Here is a 19,574-nt window from a genome sequence, read left to right as displayed (position 1 = left end):
GACTAGTGGTCAAAGAAACCGACTCCAGAAATGGAGAAAGCTTTTTAAGAAAGATTTTTAGAGAGAGAACTGGAAAATTCAACAGAAGATTCTATGTGGGCACCGAACATTAAATACCGTTTAGAGAGCGCTTGGTAGGCCTCACATTTGTTGTAAAACTTTGACTCTTTTCGTGACTTTGATATGAGGTTAGTTTGGAATAAGATTTAAATGGGTCACTGAATATAATCTGAAAATGTAATTAAACCATTGAATGAAAAAAAAAAATGGCAATTAGATTACTGAACATTTTAAGAGTGTGCTTAGTTGATGGGTTTTGTCCATAGGAATGGGTATAAAAGTGATTGTTATTGTTTGGTTGATAAGTTTTTAGAACACTACGATGAGTTTCGAATACCCCATGAATTGAAAAATTCATACCCAAATAAAATAAGGGTTTCATTCCCTTATTCATTCTCAAGCACTACTATTAGTAATCATTCTCATTCCACCCTACTACCAAACATGTTAATTACTTTCACCAAAACTCATTACCATTACCAAGTATTTGATACCCATTCCGATTCCGATTCCCATGTGCGAACCAAACACACCCTAAATTTATGCAATTTTACCTGATAGCAGATTACCATTAATTTTAGCAGGTCATCTGTTTATGTGGCAGCTGAGTTGGCATTTTTAATAATTTTTAATAAATTTTAATAATAAATTTAAAAAATTGAAAATTAAATATTGAGTTGACATTTTTAATAATTTTTAATAAATTTTAATAATAAATTTAAAAAAATTGAGAAAAATATTAAATACAAAAAAATAATAAAACGATAGGGTGGCCGCCATGGATTTTTTTTATATAATTTTTTTAAAAAAAAAAATTATTAAAAATGCCAACTAAGCTACCACGTAAGCAAGTAACCTGCTAAAATTGATGGTAACCTGCTATCCGGTAAAATTACATACATTTGGAGTGTTCAGTGGCCTAATTGCACATTTTTGAGGTGTTCAATGGTCTAATTGCACTTTTTTTTTTTTTCATTCAGTGGCCTAATTACATTTTCAGGTTACGTTCAGTGGCCAATTTGAACTTTATTCTGGTTAGTTTTGATATTAAATTAATGTATGTGTCTAATCTCAGTACAAATTTAAGTTGATAATTAAATAATTAAATTACACATTTATGTCTATATAAAGTCAAAAAAAGTTATTTAAAAAAAAATAAAACAAAACAAAAACAAGGTCAATAGAAACCAATTATATAATATCAACAAAAAATTAATCCTTAGGGGAGGTTTGATTCGTTTTCTTCCGTATACTAAGAATCTATAAAATTTATTCGATTACGTATTTATTTATTTTTTAGTATCAAATAAAAATTAATAAGAAATTTGTCTCTATCATCGAAATATAGCAACACTATTTATCAAATAAATTTATCTCTTTCAGCACATTTTTACATATGTATTCTTTACATCTATACAAAACTCTCTCCCTTTTACATCACATTCAAAAAAAAAAATTAACAAACAAAATCACACTAAATAGCTTAAATGAAAAACTTATCAATGATAAATTTAGCCTAAAAATCTCTTTTGTTTTGTAAAGGTTCAAAGTTAGTCAATAACCACCTTTATTACTTCCGTCTGAACTATTTTTTCTAGATACAGAAACAAAAATGTACAAAATGTGGCAACACATAATTTTTGGACCAAAATTCACAATGCAATATTAACCTATAACAATGGACTTTTACATCACCAAATTTACAATTCTCTACATCCATGCAAAACTTCCTCACTTTATCACACTTTTACATCACATTAAAAAAAAATATTAACAAAAAAAAATCAAATAATTTAAAAAAAAAAATTACACTAAATTAGCCCAAATGAAAAACTTATCAAGGATAAATTTAGCATAATTCTCTTTGATATGAACCTCTTTTTTCTAGATGGTCACCGTAATCAAGTTAGATCTGAACCACTTTCTTCTGGATCAACTAACATGTTAATTACCAACTAGTTTATCAACTGCAACTAATTTATCAGTAAACAGAGCCAATGCCATCTATGTTAAAAGGACAATAAAGTAATGTTAATGAAGCATGGGGAAATAATATGGAACCACATAATGTTGCAAGCTCAATATTTATTCCAATGAAGTTTTATGTCTGGTCCAAACTTATAATTAAATGTTTAATAGAATTCCTAGGTAAACTACCTAAATTACGTCAAAATTCAATGCCACTCCTGGTTTGGAGGGTTAACTAAATTCTACATGCCCAAATAATGAATCAAATAGATGGCCAGAAATGCCATCTCAACTGTAAGTAGTCTTCCTGGGCAGACATTCAGCTTACTTGCTGCTGGTGGGTTCCGTACATTGGATAAGCCCCGTAGGCTGCTGGGGCATACATGTTCGGGTTATGGGGGGCCGGGAAAGCATAAGTGTAGCCATCATAGAAGTGTCCTCCATAGTACGCCCCTGCCCACTGGTTCGTGAAATCAGATCTCGACTGCAAAAGTTCAAACGCCTGAAGTTAGTGACGCAAGTTGCAACAACACATCTAAGTAAATACCTTTTTTTGAATGTTACTGACTCTATTACAATGTAGTATCTGTTCATAACTACTTTCTTAACCTACTGAAGTACAAAGAGTCAATAACGCCTCCACTAAGGCTCGAACTCATAACCTCCCATATGGGAGTCCAACCCGGGTGCCATCTGTGCACAAGGTGCTTGGCCATCTAAGTAAATACTTAATTTGTGGCTCTAGTAACCTTTTCGCACCTAAACCTCTAAAATTTGCAAAAAAAATCTTAGTGCTATTAATAAGTTTTCTCATTATTTCTTAATAAGACAACAAATGTTAGTCTATCACAATTATTCAGACATGGCAGAAGTATATTCATTGACAACATGTTTGTCCTTCATAAAGGGGATGGTTTAGGGGAGATGGGTAGAGGGGCATTACCTGTCTATGTGCTGGATTTCGTCCCCAAGAAAGGCGAACGGTCTGTTTTCCAATTACAAGACCTTTCAACTTCTGTAATGCTTCCTCAGCATCAGTTCTGCAAGAAGATGGATCAAATTTTCACTTAGATCATTCTAGCGGGAAAAAAAAATGACAGTAAATAATTCAACAAATTGTTTGATATGTAAAGAACACCTGTTAGCAAATTGCACGAATCCACATCCTTTTCCAACTGGAATTTTTACGGAAACTATTTCACCATACTGTGAGAAAGGCTGTCTAAGATCTTCATCACTAACATTTGGGTCAAGACCTCCAACAAAAATCTATGAGGGTAGTTCATTAGTACAAAGGATGGTAAGATGGGAAAAAAAACACAATAGCCAAAAGAAAAAAGTTAGGCAACCAACCGTTGTATTAGAAGAATCCCCATCAGATTGTGACCCATGGGCTGGAGAACCATTTGAATATCCACCTACCATATATCCAGTTTTAGAAAGTGAATATGGAAACACTGCAAACTCTGCCCAAGTTGTTCTCAAATCTCAACTTGGCCAGTAGCAGTGCAAGTAAAGAATGAGGATTATAGTATGTTGTTACAGAATGCAAAATTTTTCCTTCTCAAAAAAATGGATTCTGTGGATGGAGAAATAGAATCCATACAGTCAAACCATTGATGAAGGCATAGTAGAGTTGAGTGCTACATACTGCAAATACTGTGAATTTGATGTCCAAATAATAATTAACACGTAAAGGAACAATAACATTCCAAGTAATATTAGGTTCCATACAAGTGTACCAGATCTACATGCCTAAACTGGAATTTAATGTATAAGAAACATTAGCATAACTGCATCAAATATATTGGAAGTCAGTTAAACTAGAGCATAGTAATCCTTATAAGAGACAAAGTTCTCTATGCCAACGCCTGCAGCTTTCTGAAAAAGCTACTGTCCTGACATGTAGAGCATGTATTCCCAACTAAGAGTGCATTTGTGAAAGCAATTGGAGCGTCTACTGTTTTAATCTCTCTCAAATACACCTAAACCAGTCATTATGGTGATTAACATTATTATCTTATGAGAGGAAAAAAAAAAATAGTAGCTGAGACACGATGTAGTTTCATAATGTATCATAATCCAGCTTCTTCAAACAAGGCTTGTAAAGCCTTCCTCTACTTGATTGGTAACTACCATCAAATGACAACCCATTTTCCCTTGTTCCATTGAAGTGACTAGCTAGAAAAAAATTTGCTTGAAGTCAATAATGCAATTATGGTCATGGCTTTCTCTAATCAGCAGAAGTCTAAGAGCCACTTAAAAATGCATATTGAAATGGGATACTAGAAAGAAACAGAAAGGAAACAAATCAGGTGTGCAATTTTACCTTGCTCTTCAAAACTTAATCAGTGAGAATCTCAAGAGGGTGTTTTTAAAATAGTCAGCAAAAGTTTCTAAAGGTTCTCCAACAACCTTCCAATTGTTGGATTAAAAACTTAGAATATGTGCATTAAAGCCACCCACTGCCCATTCCTATGCCACACGGTTATGTGCTCCCGTCATGGGCAGGAAAACGTAAAGAAAAAGAAAGGAAAAGAAGAGAAGAAGACACTGGGTTTGCTTGAGACCCAAAACTCCCTTAGACCCTTTTTGGGATTAAACTTTTTCTTGTTCTATTATTCCAAATAACACTCCCTTTTATAGGGTTGATTACAAAGGTTCCTAAACTAAGAATAATTATTTGGTAGCTTCTAAATAATTAATCTACCTAAACTAATTTTGAAGACTAAGAGTAATAAGCTAATTAACTATTTAGTAATTTCTAAATAACTATTTATTAGCTTCTAAATAACTATTTAGTAATTTATTAATATTTAAACTATGCAATATAATAAAATAAGACTTCCTCAGCATGTATCACACACCCAAGAAAACAATGGACCATGGAACCTCTGAAGATGTTTTTTTTTTTTTTTCTAGTAAATCTTTATTTACCCTTTCTGCAACAACCCAACAACTCCCTTTCAAGCATAGTGTGAGGCTCTGATTTCCAGTCAGTCCACACACACACACACATACTGACCTCAGAATTATTAGGACACACACATACCTTGTGCAGGAAGTTGCTGTTGATTCCCTGAGGATTTCCGTGGTGTTGCTGCACCAATTCGCATAGGCCTACTTGAACAATACACACCATTCATTTCAGACATGGCCTGTGACCTCTCATTATCATCTCCAAATCTTACAAATCCATAACCTTTTGAACGACCAGTGTTGGCATCAATGACCACCTTAGCAGCTTTAACAGAGGGATATTTACTAGAAAATGTGTCAAGTAGTAAGGTATCAGTAACATCAGCAGCTAGGTCTCCTACGAATATAGAAAGATCAGAACCATTATTTAAACGCTTCTCCCCCATGCTAAATGTTGCCCAATTCAGACGAAAGAGTTGATCTGTATTAGGCATTAAAATGCAGGTGTATGACTGAAGAGCTTTCTCTGCAGCAGCATGAGAATAGAATTCTACAAAACCATATCCCTCTGAGAAACCAGTCTGTTTGTTTCTGATCACCTTAATGGATGCAACCTGCATAAACAATTATTTTCATGTTAGCAAGAATTAGTTTTGTAAGATAACATCCATCATATAAAAATCTCCAAAGAAAACCTAAAATCATAACCAGGTTTAGATGTACAATTCATTGTGCCATCCGACAGAATATGAAAATGTTTGTTACTTGTCAAGCAAAAAAATTAAAATCTTGCTAAGTTAATAGGGACAGTTGTTCCTTATTAATCATGATGCTGAAATGAAAACTCAAGCAACATAAATTTTGAAGAACATTACGAAGACAAAGTACTCATTGAAATTTATATTTACTCATGATTAGGGAGGCATCAGAGTAAATACAATATAATTTTGACTAATGTTTTCAGATATATTTTGTTTAAAATTTTGAGTTGTGATTCTTAAAAAGTACTCTGCAGTAATTATAGTGTTGTTTCATTTGATTTAAAAATAAAGAGTATAAAAAACTTAAGTTAAATTTAGCCAATTTTTCCAATAAAACAATAAATAGTAAATAGGATAATCAAAGTGGGATGGAAAAGTATAGGGCTTGTTTATTTCATTTATCTGTTTTCTATTTCTTCAGGTTCCTATTTCTCCAATTTTACATTTCTCTAACTTTCCAAATTCAATTTTCAATATATATATATATATATATATATAAACACTACAATAACATTAGTAAATTACAACTATCCAAATTAAGTTATTTTAATTGTTACAAAATTCAATTTTAGAGAATCCATAGTGCTGAAATTGTTGAAAGGGGGGGGGGGGGGGGGGGGGGGGGGGGGCGGATGGGAATGAAAAGAAATAAAGGGGGGAAACAAAGCTGAGAACGATGAAATAAAAAGGGGATGAGGAACCGTTGTTACCAAGTTCTGACACCAGGTAGATCAGTTCAAGCTAGGTTCCATTTCTCCATAAAAATGGTTCATTTTTTGGTTACTAAAAGCACACTATGTTTCTCATTAGGTACAAATGTTTTTACAATCTCACAAATTATAAAGAACATTAAAATCCTTTTTATGAAGCCACTTAGTAGGCTCCAAAATCTGTTTTTTACTTTGAAAATGCAAAGTTGGTAAGTGGAAAACTTTTGAGGACAGCACTCAGATTTATCAGAAAGTTTAAAATTTTGCAGCAGTGATTTTATCTTGTCCTAAAGAACAATCAAACTCTCTCACAGATTTGGTAAGCCGTGTCATTTGAGACTGCAAGTCGCTCTAATGCAAACTGCTTAATTATTAGTGCAAATAGAATTGCAACTACATCCAGAAAAATTTAGACAGAAAACCAGAGTGCAAATGACATTTTTAGTAACATGCTGTCAAGACACAACACTTCCATTAATTACAATTATGATGCAATAAATAATTTTTTCAACATTATATATAAGCGAACTTGAAAAACTTGTATTAAATGCAAAATAGACAGGATCAAATAGAATCCTACTTTTCAAAAAAATAGAATCCTATAACTATAATTACTATTCAATTCAAGACACTGACATAGTGTTTCCAAAGAGATGAGGCAATACATCATGCTCACGTTAGCAGATCAACAAGAAGAAAGCTAAAGTTTTCTCCTTTTTCAATAAAAGCCATTAGCTTTCTAGGATTAACCTCTTTATTTCATCATTACTTGCATATTTGTAATTTAAGATAAGTTTAGAAACTCCGATCAATTAATAGTAGTAATAAATAACCCAGATCCATATTCAACATTAATAACCAATAAATAGAATCAGATTACAAACGCGGGGAATAACCAAATTTAGAAACCAAAGTGCATACGAATATATGGATGTAGGATTATAGGATTATAGGATTATACCTCCCCAGTGGAGGCGAAACAGCTACGCAAATAATCCTCATCCATCCAATTGTGAAGGTCACCGATCCAGATTGTTCTGTTCTCGCCATTAGATCCTCCATGCTGCTGTTGCTGCTGCGGCTGCGCATGCGGCGGAGGGTGGTGGAGGAAGTGGGGGTGGTAAGGCATGTAGTGAGGCGGGTAATGCGTCGCCGGCATCATCTGATGCTGCATTACCGTTGCCGCCGCCGGGTATTGCATAGGCACCCACGGTGGCTGTTGCTGCTGCGCCGCCGCCGCCACCGGAACAACCTTCGCCCCAGCCCCCGTCGTCACCGCCTGCTTTTGCTCCGCATCCTGATGCTTCTCCGCCTCGTGCTCGGGCTCTCGCGGCGACGGTGGTTGTTTATTCTCTTGCGATTCAGGACCTTTATCCGTTTGCATCTTCAAACTCGCTCTGTTTCTGTTTCTCTCTCTCTCTCTCTCCCTGTAACCAACAAACTACTGAAACCCTAGAGGAAATATACGTATTTATATATAAATATACAAAAATATATTATTATATATAAAATAAAAAAATACGGAGTGATAAATAAGATATGATATAGTGTATGTATATGTGAGTTCGAGTTAAAAGAGAGATGGGAATGAAGGATTCATGCAATGACGCGTATGGGTATGGTTTGCATGCCGTTGGATTAGACAGTGGTTTTTCGATTTCAGCCGTTGGATTTTCCTTCAATGATGATATATACGTGGTACTTGGGTCGGTCACTCGGCCGCCGGTTTTGGAAGGTCTGCTTCCTAAATTCTACTAATCAAAATTAATTATAAATAATAAATTGAGCCGACAAAACAAATAAGCAGATATATTAAGGTTTTGTTTTCCTTATTAATTAATGAGATTTAACATTATTTTTTAAAATGATATTAAATATTAAATTGATGACATTATTCTCATTTGAACTCATATACAAAATCATACATCGTGAAGAATATAATTCAACATTATATCTTTAAATTTATTATATTTATTATAATTGTATTAACTGTCTTTTTATAAGAGTACAAAAAAAAATTAAAGAATTATTCTAGTAGCATCATGATAACCTTATGATAATATGATGTTACTTATATCTTACGTTTATGTTGGAATTAAAACTTGCCATCCAATTTTGTTAAGGTTATATTAATTGATTATTGATTATCATCGGTAGGTTGTTTGTTATTTGAGCTCGCTCAAGTACATTTCTTTGTAGATTATCATTATCGAAGACTGTGAAGACTACATAAACACTAATTGACTTATTATTTGCTATTTGGACTCATTTAATTTTTGTTATTTTATTATTTTGGTTGTCAATGTAACTGTATTTAAATGCAGCTTTATTTAGCGGCTATAGAATCATCTGTGGGAATTTCGCTCATAGGGAAGACACTTTTGAAAATTTGCAAAGTTTTGTAGAATCTTAAAAGCTCACTCAAATGTAAAACCTTTCTATGAAGAGCTTTGAATGATATCCTCCATACTACTAAAAACTTGCATTTAAAGAGTGTGGAGGTTGATCCTAATTGTGCCATGTGTGGTATCATGCATGATGACACAATGCATTCTTTGGTGTTGTGTGAGTTTACAATAGCCATTTGGAGAGAATCCCACCTTCGAATCCCCACCGTAGTGACAAATATTTTGCACTCTTGGTTTGAAGAAGTTCTGGGTACTCTAAACACTAATGAAATATTTCTCACAACTGCTATTCTATATTTTATTTGGAAGGCAAAGAACGGTGCGGTCTGGGATGCATGTATTCCGCCGCCAACGAGGGTTGTGGCGTCCGCTACTACCGCCATGCATGCATGGCTTGGTGCCCATCTCGTTGCCAAGACAAGGAGTTTACCCGTTGGTAATGTCGTCATTGCCGCACCACAAGCTGGGCCTTTGGACCCTGCTACCGTGCCTTCACATACTGTTATCGCAACCAACACTCTGGAGCCACAAGCTGCTGCCACAGGTTCACCACCCGGATTGTGCACTGCCGCTTCGATGCCAGTTACATGCCCACGTCCAAGAGTACCACGGTAGGGGCGGTACTTTTCGACGAAAGCAAAAACTATGTTGCGGCCTTCAATGCCATATTACCTCCTTGCTTTTCACCACACCGAGGCCTTTGCATGTAAGGAAGTTCTGTCCTGGTTACGAAATCGTGGGGAGCGGTCTATTCAATTACTAACGGATTGTTCAAGTCTTCAGCATTGCTTATCTTCAACTGGGGAGCCAACTCGATCGTACTGCTATGTAATGGGGGACCAGTCCTCCCGACTCTATTTCAGCTTATCTCTAATATATGCCTACATTGGAATAAAAAATGCAGCTTTATTTGATTAGAGATCTAATTACACTATTTGATCAAGTTAATATATTTATTTAATATTTTCCCAATTTATAACGTAAGTTTGTTTATAAATTAATAATAGAACCTTAAAATACATATTCCATGCTATATTGAATTGTATAAATTTTAGTACAATGAAAATTTCAGCAACAGTACAATTGGAAAATATTTCATTTTTTTAATAGTCAACAATTGAGTACAACATACTTATCGTATTTGAAAATTACACGTTTAATTTCAGTGAATTTATCCAACATACACTCTCAACTAATATTTGCATATTTTCCCTTATTAAAAAAATAACTTTTTTTTTTTAATATTTTGAGTGAATAAAAATCTGACGACGCCCCTATGACAATGATATAATGAGTGAGAAGTCTTACTTTAAAATTATTTTTCAGCGGCAAAGTGGAGTTTAATTTTTGTTACGAATATTGAATGTTTTAGTTGAGTTCTTTATGCGTATAAATGTACATTTTGATGTTTCTCAAAATTATATTAATTTATCTAATTTACTTCCTTGTGAATTTGAAACAAGTTACTGAGATTATAAAATTCATAATATAGTATGTCAAAGTTTGTAAAATATTGATCATCAAACATTTTTAAAATCTGATGAGAATTTGTTGGATTTGGAAAAAGGGTAAAGAGGGGAAACAAGTGCAATTTTAGGATTTACCGAAAAAAACGAACTGATTAATCGGGCATCGCAGTTTGTCGTTGCGGTACAACGTTACTCAACCAAGCAGTTACCTAGTACTCCGTGTAGCATATGCTGCGGTCATATGTATCTTCCAATAGTTACCGTTCTGATGTGACACTTCTGTGTTTTGCAGCTGAATTTTACAGTACAAAAATGTTTTTGTTTTTATTTTATTTTGAATTTTGAATTACATGTTCATATTTTATCCCAAATAATTTGTTTGTGATAAGTATTGTTGTGCATATGTTTATTTAGACTCTTAATTATCATTATTAATTGGCTTCTGTTTTATTTGAGAGAATTTGCACTTTGCAGTACAAAGGATTTGAAAAGCGTAACATTAACTAACAAAGAAAATGTTATCTGAACTCTATAATTTTACTTTTTTCACTTAAATTTTTGATGTATATATTTTCTTTAAACCCACAAAATAGAAATAATTTATTATTAGTTGTTACATCAATAAGTAAAAGTGACTAAGTAGAGATTAAAAGTACACATAGTAAATTAATATTCTCCCAATCCTTATGTGTATGGTTCGATTAACGAGGTTTGACTGGATGTATTTTTAATTTAATTTTTTATAATGTTAAGTTTAGTATTAAATTATTAATATACAAAATTTATATATTTAAAAATTACACTAAAAATTTTATTAAACACAAAAAAAAAAAATCAAATTTAAAAATAAGTAAAAAATACTATTAAAAAAAATATAAAAGAGTTAGTTTGACCGATGAATAGTAAGTAGGACAGATAAAATGAGACAGATGAAGTAATACTTAATTATCAACTTGTTATTTACCTCTGCAGTGATTTTAGGGACAAAATTATGTGAGCTTATAATTAGTCGGAAGAAATTGTGATCACCTAAATTATATATATATATATATATATATATATATATATATGCTTTATCTTTTATTTTTTAAGATTGATAGAAGTGAAACAGCCTTTTTAAATCACAACTCTTATCATGTCATGTCAATTTTTGTGGAGCAAGTTGTCAAGTTACAAAGCCAACTACTACTTTGATACGGAGTATATCCTAATATTCCGGTAGAGTTGATAATTGGCAATTAGCTATTAATACTTAATAGTTAGTTAGCGATTAGTTATTGTTAGGCACTTATTTCATATCATGTTTAGTATTTGAATATTTTCATAACTGTTCTGACGAATTAATTATTACGTACTTAAATTGATTTATTTTATTTTATGAGATAACAAGGAATTTGTATATTCATATTATTTTAACAATCTCACCTTATAGTATTTTTTTTTTTTTTTGTAGTTTAATGTTTATTGAATTTAAGAGTTTAATTAATATGTATGTATACTTATTAATTATTATTGTGATTTACTGATATATGATTTCTTACTCATTTGACTGTGGTTTCATTTATGTAGTAACTACGTGCTTACAAATCATCTACAAAAATATAAATACAAATTGAATATATGTGAATGTTATTGTGTATATTAAGAATTCACATAACTTAATGAAATTGAACATTGAATTTCATACAGTCATACGTTTTTTATGGGGTTAGGTTGCCTATATAGGCTATCAATTAGGTTTAATTGGCCATAAATTAAGCGAGTTAGGAGTTAATGTACATTTGCGACTAACTTACACGTGATGAATAAGTATATGTTGTGTCAATGATATGTCAAATCACTTAAATTAATAATTGGGTTGGAAACATTCATTTATATCATTATTAATTATTGTGTTTTAATTAAAATCATTTATTTGTTTTGTAAAAATTTACCAACAACATAGTAGTTAACTCAAAACCCCATATGGGACCAACATGAACTTTCCACGTTTATAGCTTAGTTTAGTTTTATTATTTGGTGTAACGACTTGGATTAGTTATTAGATGATTGCGTTAGCTAATTTAAATGTGAGCAATTGGTAGTACTAGTTATGTGTGGATATGTATTTGGTAATTTAGACGTTAACTTTAGATAATAAAATGATTTGTTAGAACATCAATTTATTTTTATAACAATAATTTATTAATTATTAAGAAGTACATATAAATAAAAATATATAGTATATCTTAATGATTATTTTTAGAAGTGGGCCTCGTAATATACATTTGTGTGTAACATGGTTCATATAACTGTGTGGATCATAAATGCATATTTATTTTTAATATACTAAAAGTATATTATTTGTGTTTGAATGTACATTATTTGATAATATATAAAAAATTATGTACTTTTAAATAATGTACCTTATATATACTAATAATGTACTTTTAGTATATTAAAAATGTATTTTTTTTTTATTTATGGTTCACACAAATGTGTGGACCATGGTCCATGAAATAATGATTGCTTCACCTAAGAGTGGATCTGATATCCAAACAATCCAAACAAAATATGGCCCACTGTGTAAGCAATTAATGGGCCATACACCACATGGTCCAAAGATAGTAAATCATAGGGTAAAGTATAAAGTCGATCAGGGATAAATGTTACGGAGGGCAAATTATGTCCTGAACCCGTGTCCACCATAAACATGATGGACATATTGTACATTCATAATGTCTATATTGTAGATTCATACTATCAATATACATTAGCTACTAAAACCTCAGCAAAAGCAACCTAATAGAACATCAACATACACATGCTCAGTTGATATGAGAAGCATTACCCAAAGATTCCAAGCTATGCCGTCACTGCCAAGCTTCCACTGCTGGAACAGGGAGGGGAGACAACTGCTGCCGGAGTTGCCGTCTCGCCGGAGAGCTGCTGCGTTTGTCGTCGCCGTCTGCCGAATGGAGGAACTCCACCTTCTGCCTAGATCGCCGGAACAGAGGAGGGGAAAAGAGGGAGTTCATGGGAGGTTCACCACCCGTCCAAGCACCCGCTGCTTCCAACAAAGCTTCACCGTCGCCGCAAGAAGATGAAGGCCGGAGGGGAACGCTGCTGGGAACGGAGGGGGTAAGGTCGCCGGAAACAGGGGAAAACCGTTGCTTGCTGCTGCCGTCCATTATGAATGTACAGCGTGTCCACCATACACATGGTGAACACAGATCTAAGGCATAACGATTGGTTACGGATAGAGCCGTCAAAATGGGCTTAGCCCGCCCTGCCTCTACTTAGGTAGGGGGCGGGTTTTGAAAATATAGGACCGTTTAGGAGCGGGCTTTTTTGGCCCGCCCCACCGGGCCCGCGGGCTTTTTTGGCCCGCCCCACCGGGCCCGCGGGCTACCCGCTATTATTTTATTTTATTTTATATAAAATATTTTTATATAAAATATGCATTTTAAAATTATTGTTATGTGTAATATTTTTGAACTTTGTAGTTGTGACTAGTTTGATGTTTGATAAACTATGAACTTTGAACTTTATGTAATATTTAATGTTTGATTATTATTTTTTTATGTGGTTATGACTTATGTATCAATTTATTTTAATTAATTTAATGTTTAATGATTTTTTTTTTAAAGGGTTTGGGCGAGGGCCCGCGGGCCACTGGCGGGGCGGTCCGGGCCTGTCAAACCCAGGACCGTTTAGGAGCGGGCTTTTTTAGCCCGCCCCATTTAGGCCCGTGGCCCGCCCCGCCCTGCCAGCCCGTATTGACAGCACCAGAGTAATTTATAATATTCTGTATATTGATTACTCAATTTTAATAATTTATAAGTTTATTTTTAAATAATATATTAAAAATAAATATTCATTACACTACAAATGAACACACACTATCCTAAAAATGAATATATTGTTATAAATAGTAATGATTGTGGACATTATTGTGTAACGGTTTCCTTTATGTCTCCATTATTGTATTCCGTTACACTTGTTATTATATATATGTCATTCTAATGTAATGATCAGAGGTGTGGTATAAAGGAATAAGAAACCATCTATTTTGTCTCTACTCTTCTTCTTGTTCTTACTGTTCTTCACGAGCTAAAGGCATGCAAACAAACTTGCAATACAACACGTTATCAGCACGCTCAATCCAGGTGAACGGTAACTTTTATGAGTTTTTTATGCCTTATTATTTTCCGGATGCCTCAAAATCATATGTGTTTATGCTTTATGCATTTTTGAATTTATGAAAACTTGATCATATGATTATATATTTTTGATAATATACTTCTGCATCCGTAAGTATATACTTACTGTGAATATGTATATCATGAATGAATAAGTTTACTGTGCAAATACATATATTTCGTAGCAATGAACCAAAAATATTGATGTTGATGAATATTTGATGAGGAACCAAAATTTTTTGGCCTATGCTTATACGTGACTTCATATCAAATATGCGTACAATTTTTCTTGCAATATCTAAAATTCTAGTTGCTAGATGTACTAAGTCTGGAATTTTGCATATGATATATTTTTTTTTTCCGGAAAAATTGTATTGCTTTCAATATATACACTATTTTTTACATACTGGCATGAAAAATATGATTGATTAATTATTTTTGGTATGATAATTTGTTTAGTACAATGAGAAATTGTTTAGAATGAGTTTTTTTCATACCTTTCTTCCCCCTCCATCGCCGTCGCGCCTGTCATCTGAGCCACGTCGGAGGTGTTGCAGCGGCGGCATGGGGCGGCTATTTTTTTGCGGCGGCTGTCCAGCAGTCCAGTCCCTGTTTTTAGAAGTGATCGGAGAGGGACAAAAATAGATCCCATTTTTTTTCAGCCGATCGTCCCCCATGTTTTTCTGATCTGCACCATCATCGCATGGTGGGCTGTGAGGATGGCCCTATGGGTGGCCGCGGTAGAGGCGAGCGGCGGCTATTACGAAGATCGTGGCCGCGTTACTGACGACCGGTGGTGGTCTGCGGCAAGGGCGGCGATCAATAATGGCGGTTGGCGGAGGTCTCTTCGTTTTATCGAAACCGTTTGCGTAAATACAAGCCCCATAACGCCAGAAGCGTTATTAATTTCGCGTTGTTTACGGATGATTTTTGCTTTTATTCCTAAAAAAAAAAAAAAAAAAAAAACAACGCCAGAAGCGTTAATTCCTACTTAGGATTTGGATTGGACCACCTTTAAAATAAATGGACCATCTTTATTTTTGAACCCTTCTTACATAAAAATCCTAAGTCCCATATTTTTTTTATAAAATATGTTTTTTCCTTGGTCCTCATTAAAACTATTTCCGGTAGAAAATAGTTGCTCTTGAAAAAAGAGAATTCACTGAGCTCGCACTCAATGAAAGAAATTTCTTTATTTGGGTGTTTGATGTCGGAATATATCTTGCATCTATAAAACTGCCAAACACCATCAAAGAGGCATCTACGAGTATTGAGGCCCAGAAGGCAATACCGCTCATTTTTCTTCGTCACCACCTTAACCATGACCTCATACAATGAATATTCAATCTCTATTCCATGCCTTCGAGCATGCTTCTGCTTGAACGATTCTTTCATATCTGAATGCAAATATACCATATAGTGGATCGTTCTTAAGCATTATCTTGATACCCATTTTTTCTCTCAATTATATTGTGGGCTGTTTTTGGAATAATAAAATATTCCTAATAATTCTTGTAGCTTATGCCATATGCTTTTGCATCCCGTCGATGCGCATGCATAGAATTAGAGAGCTTAATTAAAATACATAATATTGTGACACTTTCTTGATGTGACCACCAAATACATTGTATGGTCGGTGCACTTGTTGTCAAGTGTCAAATTTTTGTTGTGTCACAAATTGCTATCTCATGCCTTACAGGATGTGAGTCATCACAAAAGAGCATTTACTGATTTGCTCTTGATGGTAGCAATTGTTTGCTATACGCCATATATTTTAAGATTTATTATAAATCTTACTAGAAGCTTTGCCCGGATGGCAAATCAAAGCCACTGTTTATTATGGGACAATCCCTGAAGGATCGTTTTAATCAACAAGTGGTCATAGTCTGAATTCTAAATATAGTTTTGCCTAGAAGGTAAATCAAGAGCACTATTTTTATTTGTCACCCGTTATCTTGCCCCAACCCTCGATTATAGATATTTGATCTAAAAGGATTTATAGACCCTAAGTCAATCCCTGAAGGATATTTGGTGTATGCGGGTCTTATTGTCAATGGTCGTATTGTACTCCAGTAGTAGTACATGACAAAATTATGCTAAGTGTTTGGTCATTGGGCTATTTTTTTAATAAGGTCTGGAAGACCCTGAATGTGGATTGATCTTTAAGGTGACTAATGACTCATGAATGAAGTTTGCAACTTCTATTTCTAATGCTATGCTACTCTCCAAAAGTCAATATTGACTCACATCATGTTGGTTTGCCTGAAGCAAACAAGTTGTGATTTTTTTTTACACATAGTAATCACTGCCTGAAAATTCTGACCGGCGCAGTTTGAAAATTAAATTCGTGAAAAATACTTGTTGAACTCCTTTTGGCATGAAATTTTTTCTGGAGAACCTAGACTCGTGATATTTGATGTCTGTAAAAATATTTTGTTAAAAATATGCTTTGGTTATTCCAGAAAAATTTGTAAAGTTTTGGCAGTGTGCTGCCAATTATTTTTCTGCCTGGAGCAATGTTGTGAAAAATTTCAGAAAAAATACTTTCACACCTTGGATTGAAATGAAAATTTTTATGTACGTTCTAGACTTACTGAACTACATATCTGCCAAATTTTGTGTCAAAATGTGTTACCTTTTTCCCCCAGAAAATTCTGCAATCCAGGTCAAAATTCTGAAAATTTTCTGCCGTTTTCAGCTTGTATATCTTGCTATTTTGTGATGTTTTCATGCTAAGATATGAAACTATGAAATAAAATGAGAGTTTGCTTGGAAAAGTGCTGTTTTTGACGCCCCGAAATAGGAATGAATGGGCCCGGCAGCGAACATGTGCTCATTATTATTTGGCGAACGGTACTTCTCTCATTTTTCTAATTTATGAATTAATAAACAATATCTCTTGTCATGTCATGCCTTGTGTGTACCAAACATGATATTCTTTATTTAATGGATGTGCATGACTCAGTTGAGTGTTTGGTGTCCAAGACATAAGGGACAATTATATCACATGTTGCATGTGCTTCTCTTTAATTGACAACATTTAGCATATAATCTCTTGATTATGTTCACATAAGAGATTTTGTTATTTATGTTGTTGGCAATTTATGATTTGCTATAGGCCATAGCTATTGAGATTTATCACCCAACTTATAAGTGGGAAAATAACATGAATTCTCAATATGGTTAGGTTGCACCTGTCGTTGCTAAACCTTAGCTTGCATGTGATAATAGTTAAAGGCTATGGCATGTTTACAGTGCTAGTTTCTGCTATAGAAACTTTTTGACATGAGATTTGGGCATATGATATTTAAATTTATAGCCCTCATTATTTTGTATATTTATTTGCCCTGAAGGTAGATTAAGGATTTTAATTCTCTAAGTCATCCTTTTAGGATGAATCTTGACAATGAATTCTTGACCAAAAATGGTCAACCTATCCCATCAATCCCCGAAGGATTGTTTGACGTTACTATGAGTCAAATTCTTTTTATCCAAGTCTAACTCAATGCATATCACAAATCAATCCCTCAAGGATTGCTATACCCCCTTTTTCACCTAGTACGTGATTTCAGAAGTAACATTTTCCTATCTGCGTTATTTTATTTGCGCAGTCTATTTTATATCACCACCACAACGTACCTCTAAAAGGGCTATCAAAGAAACCTCCGTCTATTGATTAAATACAGAAAGCCCATGATAGGGGATCAATACATATAATTGGGTACGTTGACTGCATTCCTAATGAAGATTGTTTCTCGGCATTAGGGGGAGATAATATACTACTCCGTAGCTTTTTGGAATGCCAAGAAATTTCATAAGGATAAAAACATCTTCATTATTTAAATCCATGTACTAGTTAGATTGAACTGGAAGTTCAAAAGATAATCTATTTGCGATTTTAGCAAATAATCTGCCGAATACATCTATTGATCATAATGATCATAAAAGAAGTGACTAGGTCCTATATCCTTGGACCAAACATATCTATTGATACTCCTTGACACCAGAAGTGTAGGAGACCTATCGGTGAAAGAGATATGAATCATAATACTAGATCTAGTAAAGAAATATTGTCACTCTTGAAATAGTTTGAATAATTATGTCCTGCAGACATTCGTCCAGATGACGAAAAACCCTGGTAAGACTTATAGGTGCACCAAACAAACGTAATACTAGGGATGCGGAACGACCAGATCAAAATATCTTTGGGAAATGTTTAGAATCTGGTTGTTTTAGAAATTGCCATTACTTTTACAAATATGGGAGTTTTACAAAAAAGTTATAGTTGTCGACAACACAATTGCTATTACAAATTGCTCGTTATATAATCTGGATCCAGAGTTAAGCACCAGAAGTGCCATGACTATTTAATATATAAAGGAGCAATTAAGGCATAGCTCGACTCGCTAAAATGAATAAATTCTCTTTATAACAATACACCATTTGAGTGTTAACCCTGAAGGTTACAAATGGGTGTGTGCATGAAAGAGAAATAAGAATAATGAGGTGATAAAGCGAGTTTGTAGCCTATGGGTTCACGCAGAGACCCTTAATTGATTTTAATCAAATATAATCTCCCACGGTAAATGGCATTAAGTTCCGCTACATAATACAATTGGCAGAATAATAAATTTAGATATGCAGTTAAATTTATCTTGAGAAATCCCTGATGGATTCATAATTCTCATTTTTAAGTATTATTATGTGTCATTATCTACTCTTTAAAGGGTTGCGAATGGAGTTAATATCCTCATTGAAGGAATAATATGTACCATTGTGTGCTCGATAAAGGGTTGATAATGAACTTATTTATTATTTATTATCTCAGTCAAGATTGATGGTGTAAACATCAATGAAAGATATAAAGAGCTTGATGATGTCAGTTCATGTTTAAAGACTGAGACTTTTGAAACAAAAAGCTTGTGAAAGCTATAAGTTTTATCTCGACTTGAAGATCGAGTTTTTCTTTACAGTTTTTTTTATATACACCAGTCAACCTACATCTAAAAATGCTTTTTCATATGTCTATATGCATATAAGTGTCATGTTTTATCAAACTAAAGGTTGCCTAATCTCTTGAAGTAGATAAGGAACCTTT

At 33.7% G+C, this 19,574-nt stretch overlaps 1 protein-coding gene across 1 annotated transcript; it reads right to left on the bottom strand.

Moving 5' to 3' along the window:
• Nucleotides 1-2,106: 2,106 nt before the first annotated feature.
• On the bottom strand, nucleotides 2,107-7,888 carry LOC109149430 (polyadenylate-binding protein RBP47-like). Its single transcript, XM_019297196.1, has 6 exons — nucleotides 7,380-7,888; nucleotides 5,081-5,561; nucleotides 3,382-3,446; nucleotides 3,167-3,297; nucleotides 2,972-3,068; nucleotides 2,107-2,512 (listed from the first exon to the last, which is right to left on the bottom strand). Exons 1-6 carry the CDS (start codon nucleotides 7,800-7,802, stop codon nucleotides 2,348-2,350), a joined length of 1,362 nt encoding a protein of 453 aa, XP_019152741.1. The 5' UTR covers nucleotides 7,803-7,888; the 3' UTR covers nucleotides 2,107-2,347.
• Between the last annotated feature and the right edge of the window lie 11,686 nt (nucleotides 7,889-19,574).

This window comes from Ipomoea nil, unplaced genomic scaffold, assembly GCF_001879475.1.
Source record: "Ipomoea nil cultivar Tokyo-kokei standard unplaced genomic scaffold, Asagao_1.1 scaffold2159, whole genome shotgun sequence".
NCBI lineage: Eukaryota > Viridiplantae > Streptophyta > Magnoliopsida > Solanales > Convolvulaceae > Ipomoea > Ipomoea nil.
This window is presented reverse-complemented; position numbering and strand designations above follow the sequence as displayed.